Genomic DNA, 11647 nt, shown 5'->3' with positions numbered 1-11647 from the left:
AAACAAAGCCAATCAGTTGACTTGTTCAGTTAGTTGTTGGTTTAATTCGTCGCTTTTTGGTTTTTTATATTTATAGTATATATTATATAAATATATAATAAAAAATTAGAAATACATACATATATACATAACTATGTATATATATGTATATATATATAATATTATATTTTAAATAATAAATAATATATTATATATTATAAATATATATTTATATATAATGTATATTTATTAATTTATAATATATAAAAAATCTAAAATATATATGTAACATACATATATAGACATAAGATATATAGAAATATATGCATACGGTCGATTTGATTAATTGTCAATTTTTAAAAAATGCATAATCAAAAATGAATTGATCATTTCGGTTAACAAGGATTTTTAGTTTGGGTTCATCGGTTCGGTTTGGTTTTTTGATTTTTTCAATTTTTCTTGCTCACCCCTACTCATCCCTCAAAGATACGGGTGTTGGAGGATAATGAGGTTTGGTGGTGTGATATTTCATTTTGATTTTTTCTTTTTAAATAAGATAACTAAACTTTAACTGGTCAAAGGTTTAGTGCTCGTTTGGAAAGGGCTTTTTTTATAATAATTGGAAGATTAAGAACCCCTTAGGGAGAATCTCCCCAGGCATAGCGAAGTAGATATAAGCCAAACCATGGTTTTAAAAACTGGATCAGACTGGAAAAAATCGGGAATCGGTTTCATTTCACCCCAAAACTACTTTTTGGCCAAAACTATTGGTAGCGACTCGCTAACCCAGGTAGTCAAACTGTCAACCCAAACAATGATTTTTGGTTGTTTTTTATTTTTTATTTATTTTGAAAATTTTTAAGTAAAAAAAAACCACTTATTCGAATCGAACGATTAGATCGTTTGACCTAGGACTCGATCCCCAGAACAATTCCATATCCAGTCCGATTTTAAAAACCTTTAGACAAACTATTACATCTAAAACCTAGAGATGAAATAGACACAGAGTGACCCTTCTTTGCTAACCAATCCAAATCATTATTTCTTTGAGGTTTTATCTGTATTCAATCGTCGACTCATTCTTTTTATCAGACATCATAACGGTCCTTGATTAGAGTTTTGATGTTCAATGGTGGGACCATTCTTCCCTGTAAGCTACCAATAACCACTATTGAATCTCCTTCAAGAGTAGTTGAGCATTAGTGTTCTGGAAAACTACTTAGGGGGCATTATTTTCTTGGATTTTGAGAGGGGGAAAGTTGGTCAATGGGATTTTGATTATCATTGACCAAGAAACTCATGTTCATTTTTCAGATTTATGTTGGGACTAGGGAAAGTTTATTTTCCTGGGTATCTACCCATCTCCTAGGTGGGTAAATAACTTTCCCACCTAGGAGGAAAGTCACTAACATTTGAATGGGACAAAAATGTCCCTTTTAATAATAAATTTTTATGGCTAAAATGGTTATTGCCTTATTTACCAGGGAAATAAAAGAACATGGATAAATGCACTTATCCGGATAAGTTTTTCCTGCGAAACACTTACCTAGGTAAGTGCATTTACCTAGGTAAATAACTTATTGAAAAGCGAACGAGGCCTTAAAGTAGTTTTATATTTGAACTATGGTTTGGGCGTTCTTAAAGCTCATATTCGTTTTTTGGATTTTTACCAAATACAACTTTTGACATTCCTATATGAGGCCCAACTTGAAAGGCCAAAAGTCATATCCTAAAAGCCCTCCCAAACAAGCGGTAAGCTAGTTCAAAGAAGCTATCAAAACTAGCTGTATTGAAAAGTCGGTTACTCATCTCAATTATGTAAGCATTTTTTTTTAATGGATTTGCCCCATTTGGCATCAATTCTCGAGATTCTCACTCTCAAAATCATTTCAAAAAAGAATAAATTGTGAAAATTTTCTTCTAGAGAATCACCAAAAAGTATTTGACACAACAATCTAATTCCTATAACAGAATCACGTTTGGCAACTACCAATTTATTGGAGTCAATTCTTTAATACGACTGATAGACAAAACCATATCAATTGGGTGCCTAACAAACATAGCTTCATAGCTTTTTGTAAGCCTACATTGCATTTAGGGGTGGTAACGAGCCGAGCTTTTCATGAGTTGCTCAAGCTCGGCTTGGCTCATTTTCAATCGAGCTTCAAGCCGAGTTCGAACCCAATTCACAAGCTTGATTAATAAACGAGTCGAGCTCGAGCCTAATTCACAAGCTCAATTAATAAACGAGTCGAGCTCGAGTCGTGAGGCACGCAAGCCGAGCTCGAATATATATATATATATATATATTATAGAGAGAGAATAATATATAATAAAAATATTATAATTCTTAATTTTTTAAATATCAAATAAAAAATATTTTTATAAATTTTTATTTTTATAAAATATTTTTCCTCAAATCGAATTCGAACTCGAACTCAATTCGGCTCGTCTCGAATCTACTCCTAATTGCAATGTTATTGTGTAAAAGCCCTCTCAAACTACGACATTTTAACGAGTTCGGCTTCAATAAATACAAGACCCGTTTGTTCGAACAGCCTGCTTGCATGGGGAACATCTCCGTAGTTCTATGCTTTATTTAATGGGAGATATTCGGAATGCATGATTGTTTGAACCGGCTTTGCACTAACCGAATCCCATTTCCATTTTAACTCTTCAAAACCGCGGAAAACCATCCAAACGAGCAAACGGAGCAAGCATGTCACATAATAGTCAAATTATCAATCTCATTGAGACGGTGAAAACGAGCATCGTTGCGAAGGGGTAACCGTCAAGTTATTTTTTTGTCTTTTATACGTGGCCAGTTGTGGGTCCTGACCTTCCGTACAAGATGATATGTCACTCAGTACATATTACATGGAGGTGTCTTCTTTTTTTCGTTCTTTTTTAATCCATAGAGGTGTCTCTTTCTTGTCAACGTTGGTTTGACCAAGTGAGAACCTTCATGAATAAACACTGCAGGCAGGGTAAATCCGGAAATTTGCCTAGGTAAATTTAGAGGAATATAAGCGTACAAAACTATCATCATTGAAAGTTGTCAGTGAGTCGTATAAGACTACAAGTTTTAGATTTATCTCTGAGTCGGTGTTATTGGTGTATCATGTGGGAACCCAAAGGATTGGGGTTCATGGCGGATTTCAGGCACATAAACCCTAGGAATAAGTAGGGATTTCGACGACAGTATCAAATTCCTGGTTTACTAACTCTATTTCTGCAACGCTGGGGCGTGGAAACTCAAGATTCAGATACTGGAGTTGCGTCGATTGGCTGCCTTTCCTGTCTGGAATGGAGGTCGATTCCCCGATGGAGCCTAATTACTTGTCTCCGCAGGATCGAATTCTACAGGTAGAGCCTTCGGATTGATTCTTCGTCTCACTTGTGCATTTTGATGCCGACCTAGAGTTGAATGTTGTGTCTTTAATCGTGTATTATTATTTTTGCTGTTAATCGATGTGGACTTCCTTTAGAAAAGCCTTTTGGGTTCTGAATTTCGAGTTCCATGTTTGCGTTGTCTGTTACTATTATTTCTTGTACAACTAAAGGATTTTTTCTTTAACTTTTTTTTTTCCCCTTTGATCTATTTAAATTATAGAACTTTTACCTGTACACCAGCTTCGATCATTGCTTTTTCTATGATTTTTCTTAAAATTGCGTCTTCTCATCGGGTAGATTTTCTGTTGAATTTTTGTTTATTATAGTTTGGTTTTCTCTTTATAACGCTACAATAATTTTAGAGGATTATTTGTTGTTTTGGGGCTTCAATTAATATCTATTTGTATTCTGTTCTTTAGAAATTTAAGCACATTTATAGCAACTGCATTCTGTGTGTATAAGACCTTACTGCCTGTTTAAATATGTGATACCAGAGACTTCTAAGGTGTGGAGTTCCTGCCGAGCAACTAGATCAACTCCAGCCAGGGTTAGTTGCCTTGGTGAAGGTGAACAAGTCCTACATAACTGAACTGGTAAATGCTATATTACCTTCTGATGTAAAAGTAGTGGAAGCTTTATCGGAATCTAAAACCAAGGCTGGAGAAGCTTCGAGGGGTTCCAGCATTAAAAATCAATTCCAAGAAAGCATGTCATGGCTGCAGTGGTTAATGTTTGAGGGTGAACCGCATTCCTCCCTAGAGAGTCTGGCAAACATGAGCAGTGGCCAGCGTGGGGTATGTGGGGCTGTTTGGGGGCAAAATGATATAGCATACCGCTGCCGAACCTGTGAGAACGACCCTACATGTGCAATATGTGTTCCTTGTTTCCAGAATGGGAACCACAAAGACCATGATTATTCTATCATCTACACTGGTGGTGGGTGCTGTGATTGTGGTGATGTGACTGCATGGAAGCGAGAGGGCTTTTGTTCAAAGCATAAAGGCACTGAACAGATTCAACCTGTCCCAGAGGAGATTGCAAATTCTGCTGGGCCTATCCTGGATGCGCTTCTCTTGTGTTGGAAAGATAAGCTACTCAGTGGGGAAGCTTCTCTCCAGGGAACTCCTAGGGTAGGTGGTCATGTTGATGTTTGCAAAATGTTTGGAAATGAGTTAACATTAGCGATAGTTGAGATGCTTCTTGAATTTTGCAAGTACAGTGAAAGCTTACTTGGTTTTGTTTCCAAGAGAGTGTTCTCATTGGTTGGTTTGTTGGATGTTCTGGTGAGGGCGGAGAGGTTCTTGGATGACGAATCAGTTGTCAAGAAGCTCCATGAATTACTCTTGAAATTACTGGGTGAACCCAATTTTAAGTATGAGTTTGCCAAAGTATTTATTAATTACTATCCTGCCATCATCAATGAAGCTGTAAAAGAGTGTAGTGATACTGTTCTTGTGAAGTATCCATTGTTAGCAGTTTTCTCTGTGCAAATTTTCACAGTGTCGACTCTAACACCAAACCTTGTGAAAGAAGTGAACCTACTGGGCATGCTTTTGGGATGTTTGGGAGAAGTCTTTGTTTCTTGCAGTGGGGAAGATGGTCAATTGCAGGTACTATACTGATATTTTCATTTCCTTCTTTCTGTTCAATTACTTTTAGGTTATTGTTCTCTACTTAAATCTATCCCAAATCTATCCCCTTGGAGCAGCTTCCAGTGAAATATTTTAAGCTGGAAGTTGATATGAGTGTTCTGTGAAAGGATAAGTAGGATACTTGATCTTAATGTGTTGTGCAGTTAATGAGATGTAGTGCATCCCATTCAACTGTTGCTAGTTCTGCTACAATTTTTACTACTACCCAATTGCACTTAAGGCTCTGTTTTTCTTTATTTTTCTTTTTATTTTTTGTAGTGCAATTTCATTTGCACTAGTTCAAATGCATGGGAATACAAATGAAAAAAGTGTGAATTCTGATTGAATTTTGTTTTGGATTATACTTTTACTTTGTTTCAGGTTTATTTTACTTAATTTGCATTGCAAACAAACAAAATAAGGTAAAAGTAAAAAAAAAAAATAAATCACAATTTGCACTCAACTCATTTGCACACACTTCCAAACTTTTGCACTAGTTCAAATGAAATTGCACTTCAAACAAACAAACCCTGAGGCTCAGTTTTGGAAGAATGCAAATACAAAATGTTCAGTGCAAAACCTTCTATATGGTATTTCTAAACCTTGTATTTGCACTGTACATTTGGATTTGCACTCTTCCAAAACTGAGCCTAAGTGAATGTAATCAATGCCTGCGCATTATTGCATCGCTATGACTAATGCTAGGCTAGTAAAGGCTCATGGGCTCATATTCACATTTGTACGAGAGTAAAAAAAACTATGCACTTCTTTGTTGTGTTTTTGGATGTTAGGAGTGGATGGTGTTTGACCAAAAAGCTGCACTTATCATATCACATTGTAGCAGTGTCCTTTTACTAATTTTAGATTGGGCTCTGGTAGCTAAGTAGTTCCATGTCAGAAACCGTTTTTTTCTGATAAGTTCCTTGTCATAAATCACAATGGGCTATTATGTGATACAGGGGTGCAAATGCAGCTGGATTAGGTCTGGTTGAGGTCAATCCTAAATTGATCTGAATTGTTGAACCCACAACCCCTTTTATGTTAAGTAGAATAATAGTTTATTGAAAATGAATAATTAAAAGTATCTAGTACAACTACTGTTGTAACCTAACTCAGCAAAACCCTTACCTGGCCTTCAACCCAATCCAACCTGACCTTTTGGGGGCTTTGGACTAACCAAGTAACCAGACCCGTGTTACACCCCTAATTGATTTTTTTGGCATTTTGATTCTTTTTGTGAATAGAGATATCCTTCTAGGTGGAATTTGAGCTTGACTTTGGCGGTTGTTCGATTGGGAACCCCAGTCTATTGGGCATTGAGATAGGCATACAACTTGGCCAACTGACTGATTCCACCCAACTTGGGTTTAGTGGGGTTAGATTCTATGGGTGTTTGGATGGGATAAGTTGAGAATATCGACCTAATATAAAAATTAATTGCTAAATTGAAGACTTGTGCATCATGGTCCAACCTGAAAAGCTGAACCCTACCATATATTTGTCTCTAAGTGTTGTTTACATGTGAAGTTTATAAAAGGATTTAAACCTAAAGAAAGAGAATGGCCTAGTGGTAGGAGTTTCATGTTAATGAACAAAGTTTCTGTTTCTTAGAAATCCAAGAAATCATGCAGTAGCAATTTAGTTAGCAATAGCATGTATGGGGTATCTTGTTTAGGACTTTTGGAACTTCGGGGATATTCTACTAAGGGGGGAAAATGGGAAGAGTATAGCTATTTAATTTGGCTGGGTTTAACTTTTTGAGGAACATGATTTATTATGGAAGTTCGGTAAGTAATATGAAGATTTCAGACTGAGGTCACTTGTAACAGAATTGATTGATTCGAACTATCAAATTTATTTGAGAATTAAGCTAATTAGTTTAGATCTAAATCAAGGGTAGTTTAAGAAAAATTAAGACATCCTTTTGGAGCTATTTGAGTCACTATTCCTTGAGCTTTTGCAAGGGCAGCAGTTTTGTGGAATGTTTGAAATGGAAGTTAAAAAATCTTTGGCAATAAGGATGACGTCATAGCCATCATGATGTAGTTGCAGTGTGTTGCTTATTGTATCTCTGCTAGAGAAATCAATGGTGTTTGTATGGACTATTGTTAGAGCTTTACAAGTGGTGACTGGTTAGGCACCATAGAGGAGACAGGCAATACAAGCATGGATGGCCCCAGAAAGCAATAAAACTTGATATTGATGACTGCTTCTTTGTTAAATCTGGCTTATTTGTTGTGGGTAGTGTTCCTAGAGATACTTCAGGAAACGGTCCAATTAGGGAAGGAGATTTCCTAGGAGCTCTCAGTGAGATAAGAAATTTAGCTTTCTTCTTGGGACTTGGTATGGAATGTGCTTTAATTGCTGAAGGTGATTATGAAGTCATGAGTGTGTGGTTGAAGGGTAATTCCTTGCACATAATATTAGAGAATCAAACTAAAGGCCGTTTCTTTTTTGCTCTTTTTTTATAAAGAATAACTTTTGTTTGATAGGTTTTATAAAGAATAACTTCATAAAGAACAAAAGCAAAAAAGGAATGTATGTAAGAGGATAGTGCAATGCACAGTGATAAGCAAAGTAAGCATAACTTCTGGCTAGTTTCTCTGCTGGTTATCTAGGTTATAACCAACAAGGCCTTGCTGTTCACCGTCCATATATTTAGCAGGCCTTGGATTTGACCTTGTAAAGTCTCCAAGGAAGAAGATCTGTCTTCAAAACAACTGTCTCAAGATGGGAGAGTGATTATACTTTAAACTTTGATGGTAGCTTCAACAAGGTTCAAGATGCTCCTCCTGAAGCTGGAATTGGGGGCCTTTTGTGCAACTGAAATGGTGGCTTGATTTGGGTGTCTAGTAGACCAACTATAGTGGCAGGTGCAGCTGAAGCTGAGATTCGTGCTCAAGAGTGCTCTTCTTGAAGGCCTTAGAATTGCTAAATCCCAGCAGATCAGCTCCCTTGTAGTTGAAGAGGACTAAAAAATTACCACAAAATAGGATAATTCTCATGATTCAGCCCCCTGGAAACTCTCCTATTTTTTACTTGAAATCCAAGAGTTATCCACCTTTTTGTCTTGCTGTTACAGATGGATCCCCAGAGAATTCAATTGAATCAATTGGCCGATGGTTTAGCTAAATCTGGGTTGGGAAGGGACTCATTGTACAGTGCAAATACAATGTCAATTAATTAATGGGCTTTGTTCTTCGGCTTTTGGTTGGCAAGGCCCTTTGCACATCATCTCATGTACATCCTTTACCCTTTTTGGGTAATGAATATTTGTTACCTTTCCTCAAAAAGAATAAGCAAAGACACAACCCAACCAAAAGTCTACCTAGACATAGTGTTGTTACCATGCAAAAATGATCTTCCATCCCTGATTTAACTAATCTGTCAGCCATAGGATGAAGATTCCTTTGGGTCCATCCAATGTGGGCAATCATCTGAGAAGGGATTTCTCTAATTTCACTGAGGAAATGTGGCATACATCAAGTACTATCATCCACATTCTGACACCATAAGATATCATCTCTCGAATCTCCTTCAATTGTTATCAATGTGATTGGAGGGATTTATCAACTGAGTCCAACTAGGAGGGCTTTAGGTTCTTCTTTTGTGTAGTCAGCTGTCAGCCTCTCCTATTTGTCCACTAAAGCTCAAAATGTGGTCTCATTAGCCTTGAGGATAATCCATCCAATACTTGCTTCACTAGGAGTCAAGGTCCCTCGCTGCTTGGCTGAAGTTTTGAACAGCTTGTTTAGCTGGGTGCCAAGATCTTCCAATGACCTCTCTGACTTGCTTGCCAGGGAAGGGGTAGGGTGATCTATCAGGTTTGGGGTGCATCATGCCCAGGGCACTTGTACAAGGGTTTTAGTTTGATGACCATCTACTGATGTACTCATGTTTATCTTGTATTAGCCCTTGGCTATGCTATTCCCCTACATTCTTCTTACAATGAGCGTAGAAGTTCTATGGTTTTTATTTTCTTAATAAATTCATTTTGTCCTGAAAAATAAAAAATGGTGATAGTGGTAGGGATGCAGGGTTGAATTCTTAAGTGCCCTTCACTTCCCTTTGGAAAGTTGTTGTCTCCTTCCCTGTTTTCTTTCAATTTTTGGAAGTCCTTTGGTGGGAGGAGGATTTGCCACTAAATTTATCAAAAAAAAAAAGAGGATTTGCCTCTAAAGGACAGATTTCCAGCTCTTTATTCCATTTCTGTGTGCAAAGAGAAACTAATTTCCAATTGTATTTCTTCATTGGGTCATGGTATTATTTGGGACTTAGGTTTCAGAACGGGTATAAGGGTTTATGAAATATCTGAAGATTTATCTCTTATTTCTTCCTTAGAGAGTATCTCTATTCTTGTCTCTGAATCATACAGCGGAATTTGGACGGCCGATTGCAGTGGCAGATTTTCTTGTCTCTTTTTTTAAAGCTCACCTGTGATACCCCTTTTTAGGGTGCTTTCCTTGTAGATGCAGTTTTTGGTGGACCTGTGCCTCCCAAAATTAGGGTATTTTGTTGGGAGGTAGTTCATTTCAAGATTGGCTCTTATGAAACTTTGCAAAGGAAAAGTCCTAAGACACTTATTTCCTGACATATGTTTTATTGTAGAACAGGTTGGGAAACTATGGTTCACCTACTAGTGTCTTGTTTTTTTTTGTATCCAACATTTACACGTTTTTTTTTTTTTATGTTTATTTGGTTGTAGCCTTGTAGGTGGACTCCGTGGGGAAGGTTGATAGCTTGTTCAACACTCTTTTCTTATTCCCGCACAAGAAGCCTTTGGGCCATGCGGGAAGAAAGGAATGCTGGAAATTTAAAGGGGAATCCTGAAGCAAAGATGCCTTAATAGAAGCATTTGCTATAAGAATGGCAACATGTTGAAATCTGTGGAGCCTCTGTCCCTTTCTCCATTAATAATATCATCAGGAGTTGACAATCAGTGGTGGCTCTTCATATACAAGGGCCCCTCCCAAATGTCCCTGGTCCCCTTTAACTACTAATTCTACCAAATTGAATTTTGACCCTTGCGATTTGGGAAATCCTAGCAGATTTGGAGTAGGGAGAGCATTTTGGAACTGTGAAGCAGCGAGTTTGGCTCTGTAATCTGGATCCATTGGACAAGAAGATTCAACTAGGGTGAAACTTATGGCTGTTCTAAAATGGGCTGAAACTTTTAAAATCTCTAGGGTATAGAGATTGATCATTGAAGGGACTTTTATGGTTGTGAGCTTGCTAAACATGAACTGTTTTGGTTCTTGACGGAGGTACAAATACATATTGACACAGATTGAGTAGCTGATGAGTATAATGATGTTATACCTAAATTCTAAGATCTGCTAGTGGTTTGGCAGATAGGTTAGCAAGACAAACGGGTGAATAGAAATCAGTTATACTGGGGTCTGATTTCCCAAGAAGAGTTGGTATAAAAGCAAATGAAGTGGGTGGCTAGCATGGGTTAGGCAATACTTTGGTACAAGGCACATCTTTGTCTTTGTCTATACTAAGCACAAGGGATAACTAAAATAATTGTGTTTGGTGTGCTTCATTCTGAATTTCAGATTAATCACGCAAATCTTCAGTTCAAAGTTCTTAAAGTTTTATCGAGTCACACCATACTTCTTCAACAGGAGTTCTTATTGTGAAAATTTCGTTCACATAAAATCTTCTATTTCACGAATGCAATTTTATGTGTAGTCTAACCGTCTAGAGAGGTTGGTAATCTGATGCTTTTAGCTTTACATTACCTTGTCTTCGTAACTTAGAAGATGACTGGGGCTGTTAATATCAACTTGACAAGAAACCCAGGTGTAAGAGGGGGTGATTGATAATTATACATTGCACAAGATGCGATGGGGAAAATAGCGCAAAGTATTGATCTTAAGTGGTCACAATTCACAATTTGGAATGTGATAGGAGTCACTCACATTACATTGCATCCAAAAGAGGAATGCTTATGGATAATGATAATTGCTCCTCATTCCATTGACTTCAAGCTATTCCTCAGACTTTCAGAGATCCAAGCACTGTCATGTCCAAATCCATTGCCTAAAGTTTGCTTTGGAAGATGGAGAGTCCAGTGAGAAGATGGAAAGGCGAGACCATGATTGAAGTGAAGAAGTTTGTTTTTGGGTTTGAGGAAGATCTGGGCCCAATATTGGGTTTGGGGAAGATCTGGGCTGTAAATGGTCTGGAGGCACTATCTTACAATACAAATGAAGATATTGATAGAACCAATTTGTTGGATTTCTCTGATGTTTTAATTGGACTGGGAGAAGGTTTGGGCTGTAAAAGTGTTGGACTTCTTAGTTCCAACAGCTTCAAGTACAAGTGTTGCTGAGTGGAAGGAGGCTTTGTGGATAGAGGCTTAGTGGAAGGAGGCTTTGTGGAGAAAGCAAAATGGAGGTCAGCTTTGAGGGTAGAGGCCAAAGATTTTCTCTTTGAAGAAATACGGATCAAAGGAAGAATGGGACTGAAAATAAGAGAACAGAAGAGGGCTACGGTTCTTGTGGAAGGCTCAGACATGGTTGTCTGGGTGAAGGAATATGTCTTTGATGCAGCAACCAAAGGGAAACAGATAAAATGGAAAGAAAAGTCCTCAGAGTCAAGTAGGAGGTATGTGATGGAGAACAAGGGGAATGCAAAGG

At 37.5% G+C, this 11647-nt stretch overlaps 1 protein-coding gene across 12 annotated transcripts in view; it reads left to right on the top strand.

Annotated features, from left to right (window-relative positions):
• The first annotated feature begins 2875 nt into the window (after window positions 1–2875).
• The window catches only part of PRT6 (proteolysis 6), an 82153-nt gene continuing 73381 nt past the window's right edge, over window positions 2876–11647 (top strand). For 6 of the 12 annotated variants that reach the window (XM_088898973.1, XM_088898969.1, XM_088898970.1 and 3 more), the window contains exons 1-2: window positions 3030–3345; window positions 3867–4982. In XM_088898973.1, coding sequence (XP_088755099.1) covers window positions 3286–3345; window positions 3867–4982 — 1176 coding nt within the window. In that variant the 5' untranslated portion in view covers window positions 3030–3285. Of the gene's footprint in view, window positions 3346–3866; window positions 4983–11647 lie in introns of all 12 variants that reach the window. The other 6 variants (XM_088898975.1, XM_088898976.1, XM_010258628.3 and 3 more) reach the window with 2 other exon arrangements.

The sequence above is a fragment of the Nelumbo nucifera genome, chromosome 2, assembly GCF_055504915.1.
Source record: "Nelumbo nucifera cultivar China Antique chromosome 2, China Antique-T2T, whole genome shotgun sequence".
NCBI classification, from domain to species: Eukaryota; Viridiplantae; Streptophyta; class Magnoliopsida; order Proteales; family Nelumbonaceae; genus Nelumbo; species Nelumbo nucifera.
Note: the sequence above shows the minus strand (reverse complement) of the source record. Positions and strands in the feature narration are given on the sequence as shown.